The following is a 16,527-nucleotide window of genomic DNA, read 5'->3' on the forward strand; positions in this document are numbered from 1 at the left end:
CAGAAATAAAACGAAGAATTGCAATAGCTAAAGATAGTTTTAATAAAATGATTCTAATTTTCAAAAACCACAATATCTCAATGACAACAAAAAATAGGTTTTGAAGGCATATGTATGGTCAGTATTATTACATGGCTGTGAAAGCTGGACAATTACAGAAGACATTAGAAAGAAACTGGAGGCAGCAGAAATATGGTTTCTTAGAATGATCTTAAGAATCTCATGGACAGAGAAGAAAGCTAATGAAGAAGTATTAGAACAAGCTTAAACTAAAAGGTTATTAATTCGTACAATAAGAAAAAGACAAATGCAATTTTAGGGCATCTAAATCGACATAAATGTATTAGCTAGGGGAATTAGGGACACAAAACCACCGAATTGTGCAAATTAGTGATGAAAGCATGAATTTTTTATGAAAAAAAGTTCGTGCTCTAAGATTTAAATTGTGATATAGAACCACTTTCTCATCACTCCAAGAGCTAAGATATCAGCAATTTAAATCGTGTAAAAATTCACGGTGGTGATGAAACTTGCCGCCTTCACAACGACATTTTACTTTGGTGTCAAAAGGTCACAGACTACGTCATCGGTACCAAGTACACATGTACACTGATGCTTAAATCGAAATCGGAAGTATAACTTATCATTTATTCATAACATACAACTTATCAAATTCATTCATTTACCAAGAGAGTAACATAATTTTTTAAAGTATTTTTTTAAATCCAAAAGTATACCAATTTGATTATTTCAAATTTTACCGGCATTGGAACGCGGAACATGAGATTGTGAAATCGAAGATATCAAAGTTTTGGTGGTCGAATACGAATACGAAAAAAAAAAACATGATTTTTTCCCTCTCATATCTTTGGTATATTCCGATAGCTTTCAAAGAGTATAATCTTTATTTTCTTAATGTCTTATTGAATTAGAATTATTTGAAAATAATAGACTCCCGCTCATGTGAAGATATCTATAAACAATGAATCGCATACTGCGGTTGCTAGTTGTGTCGTCCGCTTTCGGGTCGGCGAGGTCACGAAACTGTGTCTACTTGAACTCTGTCGCCTTTTACCCACATCATATAATAATAATAATAATAATAATAATAATAATATAATAATAATAATAATAATAATAATAATAATAATAATAATAATAATAATAATAATATGATGATGATGATGATGATGATGATGATGATGATGATGATGATGATGATGATCATCATCATCATCATCATCATCATCATCATCGTCATCATCATTAGCAGCATACCGAGCACCTAGATATCGCTTAAGCATCAATGTTTATGTGTCACACTAATTCAATACAGTTATATTATTATTGTAGTTTGCGTAATAATATGGTTCAAATCAAATATCAGGTTGAAAATGTCCGTATCATCATCTTCTTTAACATGACCGTCATGAACCGCCTCAGCCCCATCACCAACAATCCCGTGATTAAGTCACTTAACCCATTAAATCATGGCGTTGACAATGTACTAAATCTTGTACTAACTATTAACAATTATATATTGGCAAAGTGCAGTATTGAGATGGATTGGTCAAAATGATTACTTTGTCAAGAGGTAAAAAAAAATGAGAATGCCCGGCTCTGTCAAAGCGGAAATCTTGTGGTCTTGTGGTACGTGACTTTTGTAGCGTCGCGTTCTACCAGCTATGGAGTTAAGACTTTTAACGGATTAGCAAATGATAGTGGCAAGCTAGATTTGTCTGTTGAAGACCGCTCTGAGGATGCACTCGAGGTCCTGAAGCAAAATTATACCAAATGGCACAAATTATGTCGCTCTTGATATACGGCCACAAAAAATCAGAAGGCTTGCTGTGAAAAATGAGAAATCACAAGAAAACTTGTCAAATTATCCCGATCTAGACAATCTCTCATCATCCCACTGTCCAAAGAGGCAGAATATGCGTTTTCCCTCAGATGACGTTATCACAAGAAATAGGACACATTGTATGCTTTGCAACAATAAGATGAAGCTTCCCTCCATTCAATAATGACAAAAGACATGAACGAAAATATCCGCGTGGCTGCAGAAATTATAAACGATGTTTAGATTCTCTCCATATTCTCAAATAGCGATTTGATTGCGCAGGGAGTTCATTATTAGAATATTTGTCATGTCCGTTTTATGAACATCAAAAAATGCTGAATATTACCAAAACAAACAAAGTTCTAGTTTTGCTGTTGCTGAAATTGTTTCTTCTTCTTCCTCTTCCTCTTCAAGCTGAAGCTTACTCGTGGAAGGCTCAGCAGTAGTTTACCCAACTGTTTTACTGGAAGTTATCCAAATTGTTCCTAAGTCGTATAGTTGAGGGCAGAAACGAGAGAAGAGGGTAGTCCACTCTAGATTGTGGCAACATAAATTTGCCAGGTTTCCTCTTGTTCTGTTGGAGGCCGTGTAATGACACCTGACCTGGTTTTTCTGACCTTTGTAAAATACATTTAGTTTATTCTTCTCTCTTCTTTCCTTAAATGGTTCCAAATGGGGTGTCATATATGACTTTGATTTGTTTGAGGATTTTGTTGAACGAATTTTATGGCTTTTTTTAGATTGATGCTATTTACCTAATTTCGGAACCCCATGCCTTACCGCTTTACTCGAGTGTTGGTCTAACATAAACTTTCTAGCATTTCTCTTTTATGGTTACTTTGTAGCCGAAGAATCCCAGGGTGGAGTTTGCCTTCCTGTGTATGTTTGCAATGTGGTCTTTCCAGGTCAGGCGATTGTTTATCGTTACTCCGAGATATTTTGCATTGGTGACGTCTTCAAGTGTGTTGTTGTGTATTGTGTATTATCTTTCTTTTGTTAGTAATTTTCTGGAACCAAGGTCCCGATGAAGAATTTCTGAATCTTTCTTATGCCTTATTGGTCTGTACAAAAGCCTGTCATCCGGAAATAGTCTCAGTTGAGTTCCTAGCGGCAATCTTTCAGGCAAATCATTGATGTAGATAAGGAACAAGAGGAGACCTAGTACGGTACCTAGGGACATACCTGTAGTACTGGAGCTGAGTCTGACATTGCTCTTTCAGTTGTTTACGATTAGTGAGAAAATCCATTATCCAGTCGTGTGTGTTACTTATGATTCCATACCTCCACAGTTTAATAGCCAAATCTGTTTGGAGTTGTTTTATTCATGTTTTCTGTTAGGTTGTTGCAAGTTGTTATTCGTTGTCTTTCACAAAAGCGCTCCTTTTTGGAGCCATGTTATATATAAAACATTCAAGTATAGAACAGAGCAAAGAGAGAGAGAGAGAGAGAGAGAGAGAGGGGGAGGGAGAGAGAGAGAGAGAGGGAGAGAGAGAGAGAGAGAGAGAGAGAGAGAGAGGGGGGGGGTCCATAAATTGCCAGAATTAATCAAGATGTATAGCAAAGAATGCTGTGAATGAGGTTGCACCCAGTCGTATGTTCAACCAATCAGGTTCAGAGACAGACTCCAGCCGGCCCTACCAGGCTAACCTCAGGAAAGGAAACATTTTTAGCCTCCAATAAGACAACATAATATGGTTTTCTTGAACACACTGCCATGGAAAAAGCTGACAACGAGGTATTGGCTTATCTTGCGCCGTTAAAATAATTCAAAGAGATCAGGATAGACTAGAAAAGGCTGCTGTTGAATTCTCTCAAGCCTACCAAGAAAAATGTGTTCCACAGATTTTTGTTGGATCCTAATCATCTAAAAATGTTAATATACATCACCAAGAAAGTCTTTCATTTTCGAAATTAATAGTTACCAACATCACCATAATCACTACCACTATCACCACCACCACCTCATCATCATCATCATCATCATCATCATCATCATCATCATCATCATCATCATCATCATTATCATCATCGTCGTCGTCGTCATCATCATCATCATCATCATCATCATCATCATCAACAACATCATCGTCATCATCACCGCTACGGCGATCACCACCACCTCATCATCATCCCCACCACCATTATCAATACTACTTTCTCCATAATCACCTCATCATCATCATCATCATCATCATCATCATCATCATCATCATCATCATCACTACCACTACCATCACCACCACCACAACATCATCATCAACATCATCATCATCACTACCAAGATCACCACCACCACCACCTCATCAACATCATCACCACCATCACTACTATTATCACCACAATCACCTCATCATCATCATCATCATCATCATCACCAACATCACTGCCACCATCATCTTCATCACGTTGACGACTAACACACCACAAGTAAAACTAATACCAGCACCATCTCCTCCTCTCCCACCACTCCCCTTCCAATCCTCATAATAAAGTTATACTACCGGCCCAAACGGTCCTATATCACATAAAGTCACATTTTTAACAATGATAATTATTTAAGCCAAAATAATCAACCGCTTACACGGGCTAAAAATAATATATGCGTCGAATCGTCAACAAATATTTCATGGATTACGTCCCTTTGTTTTAATATAGCTCATATAGGCGGATTTTCATCTCCCTATTTTACACTGTTAGAGGAATTTCTCAATGTGGTTCTATATCAACATCGAGTAATAGTGGTCTCAAGTTACTTTGTACCAAATTTGGTGCTTTCATCACTAATTTGCACAATTTTACCCTAATTCCCCTAGCTATATTGAACATCTTGCTCTCACAGGAAAGATAGAAGGTAAAACGAGTAAAGGTAGACCAAGAAAAACTTATTTGAATAGTTTGACAAAGAAAGAGTAGAGTAATATTAGTTTTCAGAGGTTATCTGATAAGAGAGATGAATGGCGTACCATGATCACCGATGTCTGGCACAGACTTGGTACTTGAAGAAGAAGAATTCGCTTGTCGAAGTGAGTCACACCGTAGCCATCGTGAACTTATAGCCTGACAATGACCAAAAAAATGACGTCAAAAGACAAGTCTTTGGCCACAAAAGAAAACAATTTGTGAATTGTGTTCAACAGTTCAACCAGTGCGGCTATGTGGTCTAGTGGTATGACACTCGCTTAGGATCGGAAGGTCCTGGGTTTGATCCTCGCTCGGCGCATGGTTGAGTCCTTGGAAAAGGCTCTTTACTCACATTCTCTCACCGTACTGTTACTCAGGTGTAAAATGAGCACCTGGCCGTTGACAGCGTTGTCTATGTCTGAAAAATTGTAATATCGCCTAACAGTCGTCATGTCTCGTTCTACATGTTACGTGTTGCTTTTGATCAGGGACTCCATGTAAAGCGCTTTGAGCACATTTAGTGGTATTGCGCTATATAAAAGCTCAATTAAAAAAACAAACAATAGAATCACTTCTCTCCCCGAGTTCTAGTAACAACGACTCACTAGACTCACCAAATCTTAACTGGGGCTCTTACCCTAAAGACAAAGTAAATCACCCATCCATAATCATGGGAGACTTCAACAACCACCATTCAGAATGGAGTTACAACAAAAATGACACTCCAGGGAATGAGATCTCACAATGGGCAAGCCTTAATGACCTAACACACATTTACAACCCCAAAGACAAAGGAACTCTAAGATCGGCCCGTCGGTGCAAAGTCTAAATACCAGACCTCGTGTTTGTAACAAAAGTCCCAAATGGAAATTCGCTGAAGTCAACTAGAGAAATTCTGGGAGATTTTCCTCACAGTCAACATCGTCCAGTGCTCGTTAGAACTGGAATCCAAATCCCAATCATGAACACCCTGCCCAATCCAAGGTGGAATTTCCCAAAAGCAAACTGGAAAGCTTTCACTGATGAAATTGACAAACCTGCAAAAGGATCCCCCCAAAATCGGAGAATATAGGGAGATTTAACAAACTTGTCCTAACCTCCGCAAAGAAGAACATACCGAGGGGTTTTAGAAAACAATACATCCCATGCTGGAATGAACGAAGCAAATAATTGCTGAAAAAATATGAGGAGACACACGATGAACAGATTGGAGAAGAACTACTAAACACACTATATGAAAGCCGAAAAGAGAGATGGGTAGAAACTGTTGAAAACTTTGACCTCAGTCACTCCAGCAGCCATGCATGGCAAACCCTCAAAAAGCTAAACCCTGAAGCTCGTCAAAAAAAATTAGTCAGCCAAATTGCAGCTGACGAAATTGCCAAAGAAATTAAACAACGGGGCAACACATACCAAACCATCAATTTGAAAAAGAAATAAGAAAAGAATATCAAAATACCCTGAAAACTCTGCCTGACCATAGCATGTTTTTAAGTGTCCCAATAACGATTGATGAAATGAAAGGAGCTATAAAGAAAATAAAAAATGGAAAAGCTGCTGGCATTGATGGAATATACCCCGACATGATTACTAACTTTGGACCAGAAAAAATAGACTGGCTGGCAAATACTATGACAGACATCATGGTAAATGGCACATACCCACTAATTTGGAAACATGCCAAAGTAATCGCCATATTAAAACCAGGCAAAGCAATGACTGAACCATCCAGCTATAGACCAATATCTCTACTTTGCTGCTTATACAAACTCCTGGAAAGAATCGTGCTAGAGCGAATCACCCCATATATAAATCCCAGCATACGTCCTGAACAAGCGGGCTTTAGACCACAAAGAAACACAAGTGAACAGGCCCTTGCACTGACCTCATATATTGAAGCAGGCTTTGAGAACAAAAAGGGAGGACTGGTGCAGTCCTAATAGATTTGTCTGCAGCTTACGACACTGTTTGGACAAGCGGACTCATGTTAAAGCTCTCCAACATGATTCCTTGTAGAAAAACGCTCAAACTGCTATCTACCATGACTGGCACAAGACAATTTTATGTCATACTGGGAGAACACAAAAGCAAAACATGCAAAAATAAAAATTGGGTACCACAAGGTTCAGTTTTGGCACCAACTTTCTTCAATGTTTATATCTCCGACATGCCAAACTGCGAAGCACTTAAACTTGGATACGCTGATGATGGGCATTAGCCTATCAATCGAAAAACTGGAAAGAGATTGAAGAAGTTTTTAGTAAAGACACCACTCGCCTGAAACAATATTTTGATAGGTGGTACCTAAAAATGAATACCACCAAATCAGTATCCACAAACTTCAACTTGAATAATCGAGAGGCAACAAAAGAACTGAAGATCACAGCCGATAGCTCAATACTACCCCCAGACCCCAACCCTAAATACCTCGGCATTACATTGGACAGACAACTAAATTATCTCAAACACATTGAGGGAACCGCAAATAAAATCGCAAAAAGAAACAGCCTTGTGTGAAAACTCGCAAGTACAACCTGGGGAGCCTCTCCACAGGTACTGAGAACGTCTGCTTTGGCACTGTGCTATAGTGTCGGAGAATACTGTGCCCCTGTTTGGATGAGAAGCCCACATGTAAACCGCATTGACATCCGACTAAGAGAATCAATGAGAATTATACCAGGATGTCTCAAGTCAACTCCAACTCAGTGGCTCCCAACACTGAGCGGCATTGCACCACCAAGTCTTAGACGACAAGAAGCAAACCAAAGGATGCATGCAAGAATTGACGGAGCCACAGACAACATCCTATAAAATCAATAATAAAGCAGGCACCTTCAACAACACGACTCAAATCGAGAAGACCTTTCCACCTAACAAAAATGGCAGACTTCAGTGTGGAGGAAAACTGGAGAGAAATGTGGAACAGGGAAACACCAAGAGGAGGAAACATCATTAAAGATACAACCAAAAGAGTGCCTGCATTCAATAACCCAGGAAATACTGGACTTCCTCAAATCGCCTCTTAACTGGACATGGCAGAACTGCATTAAATCTGTGCAGATGGAAACTTCGAAACAGTGATATCTGCCAGAAATGTCAGGCAGCCCCAGAGACCAGCGGTCACATCCTCCTCCACTGCCCAGTCACTAAACTTGAAGGTGTCTACGAAACCGTCCTTAAGGCGGAGGAATACTTTAGAAGATGGGTTGACGAAATAATTTGAAGGTGTAGCCATACGCTATTACTACTACTACTAGACGCAGCACAAAACTTTAAAATGACGTCAAGCTGTAAGTCCTAGGACTTATATTTTGATGTCATATTTTACGTTTGTGCAATGCCTGATGAGTTGTCGCTAGGCTGAAAACTAGATGCATTTATGTTTCTCTCCGGTCCGTCTTGACTTCCGTTTGACCTTTCTTCTCAGTCGGTCTCTTGTCTTATCAAGCAAAGTGAGTGTAACTCACTCGTTTTTAGCTGCCGAACAGAACAGGAACCGAACGTGAACGTTTTATCTCGAATTAAAAGTTCTTTCAGCGTCTTACCAACAAAGTGAAACAACACACAGTTTCTTTGTTATTGCTTTTAGAACACATGTGGACGATCAGTTCTCAGTAAATAAATGTTGGAAAGTAATATAAACGTTTTAGGTTACACGTAGTTTTGTTTGCTGGTATGTTTTATATGTTTATTGTGAGTCATTTACAGAAATGTATGGATAGCGTGCGCTTGGCTAAGAAACTCACAACGTTGCCATCCGGAACTGTAACGGACCAACACACAAAACTATGTGTCATCTTGGTCGTTTATAGTCTAGTTAACACGGTTTAGTGAGAATTACTCTTAAACGTGGATGGCAAGAAAAATCAATAACAAAGACCTGAGTGACTTCATCTTTATTCTTTCTATAGCGTCTGTACGCAGTGACACACTGATTATTCACGAACAGGAGACGAAAATGAATGAGCTCAATTTACATCCTTTGTCGCGCTCAAGGAAACAAGTGCTCCCATTGGTTGAGCTATGGAATACAACTTACGAATTGTTTTCTTTTGTGGTCAAAAACGATTCCAAAAGACCCACTGGAATCCAGTGTCGCGTTGGTTGTGTCTTGTCTACCCTGTTTACGGCTGTTTTCCTCGCCTGACCCCAAGTAAACCAACCTGAAGCATTTCTTTCTCATTCAACAACATGCCGCCAGGTAGTTTTGTTTGTTTGTTTTTAAGGATTTTACGGCACTTCCGACACGTGTAGGTCATTTAGTAAAAAGGAAGAATCCTAGAATTCCAAGTTTTTCAGCCGAAGAAAAAGTGAGACAAAGAAGACTGGTTCAAATAGGGAACAGATGTAGATTCCAAGAGCACACTATCAGCACATTATCCCAACTTAGTTTGAGATCTCCTAAAAAGCTTATATCGACACCAGCACAGAATCCCACTGAGAAGAATAACAGAATATATCCAAAATATAACTAACAATACATAACAAAGAGATCTCTCAAAACTAATACTAAACATTTGACTGTTTTCATCTCAGCTAAGGACTCCAACTAGAGCCATACCCAACCAAGCAATCCCACTCCATGACAAAGGCAGAAAGTATCTCAGAAAACGGATATAAGGAAATAGAAGACAAAGCAAGTTACCTCCTGTCCACCATGGGAGGTCGATCGACCCAACTCAGCCAGGCAGTTGTGTGTCTACCGGGTTTGTTTTTTTTACCTCTAACGCCCACATCAGTTAGGTAATTAATGGAAGCGATCTATATTCAGGTTTTCATCCAACGAACTCATTAAATCTCATGATTTGTTGCTGTCCAACGATTGGATAGTTCTTAGCAAATGTAAACAAGCTGCTTTGTTTATGAAAGTTGCAAAAATACCCTTGTGTCAAGCTGAACAAAATGACCAATCGTGATGCTAGATATTTCAAAGCTGTGAACACTTTACACTATGTATGTCAGTCGCTTTGAGCCCATATTCCAATGTGAACATTGACCTCGAGCACACGGAAAGGTAATGTAGATCATCCCCATTGATTGTATACCCATGATATGATGTGTAATGATAATGTGGTAATGTTTGATTTTGAAAATTAAAAAAGCAGGAAAAGACTGCCAATGATATTTTTGTGAAGTTTTAATGATTTCCCCTGCCAATTATGTCAAGAGGTTAAATTGTAAATAATACATATTGTAACACAGTTACAAACAACTTTACTGTTATCAAAATGGGTCGACGATATTTCTTTGGAGAACACATTTATTGCCACACTACACATTATGCAACTGATTAAAATAGTTGTTCAGTAGAATATGAGGTTAAGTTGGCATGTTTGGTGCTTATGGTCCTGGGGTGGTCCGTCAAGTACAGTATACGTTGCTAACAAAATCGGTGACAATGGCGTAGGGCGGGTCAATTAGATCACATCCGGATGCCTCGATCTCCCCAATGACAGCATTGCAAATCCCTGTGCCACAGAATATGTCAACACATCTGGAGAGGAATTTTATTTTGGAGAAATGATAAATTGTGCTGCTATGTGGTCTTGTGGTATGACACTTGCCTTCGGATCTCAAGGTCCTAGGTTCGAGACCAGCTCTGAGCGAGCATAGATGAGTCTCTGGAAAAGGCTCTCCACTCACATTCTGTCACCTTGGTCAGGTGCAAAAATGAATACCTGGCTATTAACAGCGTTGTTTATGTCGGAATTCCTCAATGCACTCAGGTGTAAATGACAATTGTTAACAACGTTGTCTCTTTCGGGGAGAAAAATATAATGTTGCCTAATAGGCGTCATGTCTCGTCCTATCTTCTTATTTGTAAAGTGCTGCTGTTGATTTGAGACCATTTGTAAAGCGATCTGATCACGTTTAGTGGATATTATGCAATATAAAAGCTTTTTTAAAAAACAGGACGAGGACCATTTGAAGATCAAGATTATTAACGCCCAATTTGTTCACTTCGGACAACTTGGGTGATTCCTGTTGACATCAAACATCTTGTTTGATGTATTATCTATATTATTCCTTCATGGAATGCCAAGATGATGATGATGATGATGATGATGATGATGATGATGATGATGATGATGACGATGATGATTGTATTCACTTACCTATTAAAAAGCCCCATGATTAGTTCGCCAGAGATGGTTGTATCAAAGCAGCGGATGAATCTGGGAAGTTTTAGAATCCAGAAACAACTGTAGAAGGCCTGGATCAGCTCAATGTCGTTGCAGTTGTCAAGACTGGATCTGGCAATCCAACACTCTTGGTTTGGATACGGGCTGGAGAACGTGGCCCAGGTGAAAATTAGGCCAGGGGATAAAATGGCAATGAGTATTAATACAGAGAAGTGAGTGGTGCAGCACTTATGTTGATAATTACAAGAGATGAAGTGAGTAAAAAAGTGCAAGAAGACAATAGAGATTATAAACTTCGCCGCGATGAGGATTTGAACCTGCAACGCCGCCTGGGCCTCTCTACAATCTACGCCATTTACAACTGGTGGATGGCGTCGATTGTTGAGCGACCCTCTTGTGTGGTAGATGACGTCGTTCCTCTCGAGAACAGGCGGAGATATCGTAACAGGTGGAATGTGTCGATTGTAGAGAGTCCCTCTCGCGGTCAGGCTGAGTTGAAGTGTTGACGTGGTTTCGAACCCCCACCACCGCGAAGTTTTATTCTCTATTGTCTTCTGGCACTTTTCTACTCATTTCATTTCTTGTTCTTATCAAAATGGCAATGATACGTTTAGGTGTCGTTGTTAAAGCATTTAGCAAAAATGGACAAAACTCATTTAACACAGAACGTTCCTGGCTGAAAACCAATCTTCAGCAAACCACGAAACAATTAGAAGTGTAACACCTTATGTAATTTCTAAATAGACGAAAAAGATGTCGTTTCATTCCGACTGAACGTGCAGATATATTTTCTCTTGTCTTATAGATTTTACCCGCAGTATTACCGCTTTTATTGTCTTTTTTAATGCATTGACTGAGGAAGGGCATTGAGTTCGAAACGTACTATATTGTTCTTTTTTTGAAGGTGCTATTTCATTCTCCAGACATTACATGTAGCTTTTGGTGTTTTTATCCGAGTCCAGATATCTTAGTTGGTAGATTTGTTACTCTAATGAACAGAATTGGATATAACAACTTTTTTTAAAAGAACAAAATACCATACACGGACCGTTTTGGGCTCAAAACCCTTCATTAGCCAACAACAAGAAAAAAAAGGAAAAAAATGCATTCCTTAAAAAACAGATTGACGTTGACTTAAGTGACTTCACGGAAAAACGGTATTTGTCACCGCAAACGAGTTCAACCCATTATTCAACAATTACGTATTTATACTAATACATTATAGTTTTCTAAAATACTTTATTTACTTATCCGTGGTCTGCGCTTGTATGCACGTTGCCTATCATAATATGCCTTCACAATCTGTCATCGGCCTTCCTCATGTACTAGGAGTTTGTAGGGATGTTAATTCTTGATAACCTCAAATTGGTCAAATACGTCGACCTCTAACGAGCACGTGCTCTTTTTCCCTCTATGTAGCCGATGAGTGTTAGGCTTTCAATTTGCCCTCGTCGCCACACATGGCCAAGAAAGCTCATTTGCCTTTTTCTGGTGATGCTCACAATATGGATGGGTTTTCATATTCTTTTTATATCTGTCCATTTGATGTTTATGAATCTTTTTTTTTTTGTACAACCTCATTTCGAAAGATTCTAGGTGGTTTTGGCATTCCTTGTCCAGGTTTCACATGGGTAGAGGAGGGACAAGAGAACAAATGTTTGGATAACCTTCAGTTTCGTGTTTGATTTTATATTGGTGCAGAGATGACTGGTCCTAGGTTGTGAAAGGTGTTTTTAGCGATCGATATTCTTTGTTTTATTTCTAAAAAATATCTAGCGTCTTTTGTGTTGCACCGAGATATTTAAACTTTAAAACTTTTTTTGATGGTTTTCCCTTTGCTTTTGATGTGAAAAGATAGATCTTGCTTTTGTTTGTTAACGACCATGCACTCGGTTTTCTTGAGGGTCAGCAAAGTTCCCTTTGTCTTGCTACCAGCCACTAATTTGTCACGCATGATCTGAAGGTTTTCTGGTGTGTAAAAGCCATAAGAACTGAATCGTCTGCATACCTCAAGTTCGTCAACACAGATGCCTGGTACTTCTTTAGTTTTTCGGAAGATTATTTCAGTGTACATGTTGAAAAATTCTGGCGATAAAACACAACCTTGTTTTACTCCTTTCATTGTCTGATCTTACACATGCTGTTTAGTTCCAGACATGGCCGACTAGAGTACTATAGTTACAGCATGGTTCCAGAACAAATTTTTCACAAGGCGGAGTTCACAATGCTATATTCCAATGGATGTGAGTATTTCAAAAAGATCTGTATCTTTAACCTAGTCGACGGCTTTTGGATAGTTCACGAAGCAGACGTACGGTTTGTTTGTTTGTTTTGGTTTTTTTTTGGTTTGTTTGTTTATTTTGGTTTGTTTTTTTTTTTGTTTTTCAATAGACCTTAGGAAAAAAAATAATTTCTACTCAACAGGGGATTACTTTGCTTGTAGATGGAGTGTTTTAACAACTGAACTCATGGTTGAGGAAACATAAACAGGCACCATGTCCTTTAAATGTCCGAACAGTCAATATTCAGTAAACAATGACCGTGATTAATAACCTAAGCGAACAATACTCATTTTACACATGCGTATTTTGAGAGAATGTGAGAAATGAACCTATTCCAGGGACTCAAACTTGCACCTCCCAGAGCGGAACTCAAAGCAGGGACTAACATTGTTCGATGGCGATTTTCAAGACCATTTTTCTTTTTAAATTGAGCTTTTATATTGCGCAATATTCACTAAACGTGCTAAAAAGCGCTTTACAAAGGGTCCCTGACCAACAGCAACACATAACACTTAGAAGGAGGCATGACGCCTGTTATGCGATATTACACATTTTTCTGACATAGACAACCCTGTTGACGGCCAGGTACAACTTTTACACTTGAGTACGGTGAGAGAATTGATTAAGGAGCCTTTTCCAAGGACTCAACTATGCGCCGAGCGAGGCTCGAACCCAGTATCTTCCGATCCGAAAGAGAGTGTCATACCACAAGACCACAAAGCGCATGTACTAAATTAAGCTATTTAGAAGAGCCCTCCTTCCCAAACACTTACAAAATAATATCCACCGCCGGCTGTTCCATTTTTCCTGATACTCATAAGCACCTCTCTACCGTCGTCATAGGTAACGTTGATGGCTACGTCATATCCGCCCACGTAGAACTTACCCCTAGATTTCTGGTGGAAGGCATAGGCCTGATCAGTGGGGGTGTATTGGAGAAAAGAATGAGGAGGGAGGGAGGCGGGGATGGGGAAAAGAGAGAGAAAAAATAATGAATTTCTGAATATTAAAATTTGAATTTAAGAAATGATAAACATTTTTGTTTGTTTGGTAGGCAGCATTTAAAAAAAATCAATATATGTAAAAGAGTTGGTGGGGCTGCTCTTTCATTCTGTAAAATAGTGCCACCACTGTCATGCGCAGAGCCATTTTCCTCTAATAGAGAGCATTGGGTCCAAGACCATATTAAAATTACGAGATCCTCAACGAAGCCCGTATGTTTCTGGGAAGATCATCTGGTTTCACAGTGTCACCGGAAGTAAATCTTTTTGTCGAGAGAACACACAAACCAGGCTCTTTGAACATATTTTCTCGAGTTTGTATTCAGAATTAATCAATGTTTTTAGCAAATATTTCGTAAAGAATTGTTAATACATTCAACATTCTACTTGTTAATATTTTTTTCTAATGAGATAATTGACCAATGAATTGCTGAGGTCTAAGTTTTCATCAAAAATGTAAAGTAGTCCTTCAAAGCCATTCGACCCATGGAGCCGAGTTTATCTAACAGACTCAGCTGCCCATTCGCTGCTGGGTGGACCGGGAGTCACGACAAAATATATCGACTGCACCCGAGATCGATTAAAATTACCATCATCTTGCAAAACAAAAGCAAAAAAATACAAACAAAACAACAAAAAAAACCTCTCAAACCTGGGAGAAGCAAAAAGAGACGTAGCAAACGCAAAGTCTGAGGCATTCAAAGGAATATATCAGCGATTAGATAGTAATGAAGGATAGAAGAATATATTCAGAATGGCGAAACAGAGGGACAAGAATAGGGGCGATATACAACATATTAAGATGAGCAAAGATGAGAATGGAAGAGATTGGCCAAAGATGAAGAGATTCGAGCACGATGGAAAACATGCAACAAACAACTCATGAATGAATGAAGAGAATGACAGGGAGAGGATAAGTGCAGTTATACAACCTAAAGAGAAGATAGTAGATGTGATTAACAAGAACGAAGTGCGGAATACAATACGCAAGATGAAAAGGGGAAAATCATTTGGATCAGACGAGATACCAGCAAAAGTCTAGAAATCCATTGGAGGCGAAGGGTTAAATTTCTTGGTATCGTTATTCAACGATATCTTACAGAAAGAAAAAATGCCAGAGGAGTAATAGAGTAATATATCAAAGTTATCCAAGATATGTATGAAGGTAAAAAGACAGTGGTAAGAACATCTCATGGCTCAACTGAACCATTTAATGAAATCATAGGACTACAGTAAGGATCTGCACTCAACCCATAGCTGTATGCAATAGTAGTGGACGTTCTCATAGAACAGATTCGGCGTAAGGCACCATGAACGTGATGCATGCAGATAACATGGTAATTTTGAATGATACCAAAGCTGAGGCGGAAAAGGAGCTGGAGGGCTGGAGACGGGTGTTGGAAAGTGGGTGCTTAACGTAAGCAGATCGAAGACATAGTATTTGTGCATAGGACAACAGGCAGTAGGACCACTAATAGGAGAAGAGATAAAAATGACCCTCTTATATTGTCAAATAATTTTAAGCCTGGGACTTTAAAAATTGAATTCTTCAAGGAGAGTTTTTGACAAGATGAGAATCATTTTATTTGTTTGGTATTTGAAGGACGAGTTTTCTGGTCATTTTTTTTTCTTCAGGGTACAGGTGATAGCTTTGATATGAATGTTAATTTAAGCATCTGAACCAACTCGATATCATACCATTTTAGGCCTAAAGTACCAAAATGTGCTATAGCGGGAAGATAAATATAGTAAATATTGGATTTATGGCCAGAAATGTGAGATTTGTGCGAAGATTTTTAATGTTTCGTTAAGAATAAAGAATATATATATATATATATATATATATATATATATATATATATATATATATATATATATATATATTGCTAAATAGCAAGAAGTAATAAGGTCATATCTTTTCTAGTTTAAACTGCAAATTCTCTGTCCGTTATTTGGGTTGTGGAGACTTAATACCAGATGTGGTTTGTGGGTTACAAAAGTGACGCAACATCAAAGAAATATTAAGTCAGGATGAATTGGATCCAGAAAAGTAGATTCATGATTAGAATGACAAGAAATGCGAACTTCGCGGTTTTTGCAAAGCAACAAATTATATCCTTATCTATTCTCTATCATAACAAATAAAAATTAACCTCAAGTTTCATATTTGTGGTCAAAAATTCATCAATTTTCATCTCTAAGTTCATGTTTGAGACATGGGTCTCAATAAATAATTACCGATCACCAACACTGCTGTACTCTGGAAAACACCATATTTGAAAATTTGGATTGAAAAATCGTCCTTCAAATTAATATCGATCGATTTAAATGACCCTCATCTTGGCAAAAACTCTCAA

The 16,527-nt window shown here is 38.5% G+C and overlaps 2 protein-coding genes across 2 annotated transcripts in view; both read right to left on the bottom strand.

Moving 5' to 3' along the window:
* Window positions 1–9,863: 9,863 nt before the first annotated feature.
* Window positions 9,864–13,009, bottom strand: LOC144978954 (uncharacterized). The gene is made up of 3 exons (XM_078925574.1): window positions 12,820–13,009; window positions 10,861–11,452; window positions 9,864–10,238 (listed from the first exon to the last, which is right to left on the bottom strand). The coding sequence occupies exons 1-3, from the start codon at window positions 13,007–13,009 to the stop codon at window positions 10,106–10,108; spliced, it is 915 nt and encodes a 304-aa protein (XP_078781700.1). The 3' UTR covers window positions 9,864–10,105.
* A 903-nt stretch (window positions 13,010–13,912) lies between these two features.
* LOC144978956 (uncharacterized) overlaps window positions 13,913–16,527 on the bottom strand; it is an 8,195-nt gene continuing 5,580 nt past the window's right edge. The window contains exon 4 of the mRNA XM_078925575.1: window positions 13,913–14,083. Coding sequence (XP_078781701.1) covers window positions 13,913–14,083 — 171 coding nt within the window. The remainder of the gene's footprint in view (window positions 14,084–16,527) is intronic.

Source organism: Berghia stephanieae, chromosome 8 (assembly GCF_034508935.2).
Source record: "Berghia stephanieae isolate SIO BIC M18660-M18661 chromosome 8, UCSD_Bste_1.3, whole genome shotgun sequence".
NCBI lineage: Eukaryota > Metazoa > Mollusca > Gastropoda > Nudibranchia > Aeolidiidae > Berghia > Berghia stephanieae.

Coding starts and splice junctions, on each gene's coding strand:
- LOC144978954 (XM_078925574.1), bottom strand. CDS start 13,009: ATGAAAGGAGTAAAACAAGGTTGTGTTTTATCGCCAGAATTTTTCAAC. Junction 11,453..12,819: donor GCGTGACAAATTAGTGGCTG/GTAGCAAGACAA, acceptor TGAAATGAGTAG/AAAAGTGCCAGAAGACAATA. Junction 10,239..10,860: donor ATCATGGGGCTTTTTAATAG/GTAAGTGAATAC, acceptor ATTCCTCTCCAG/ATGTGTTGACATATTCTGTG.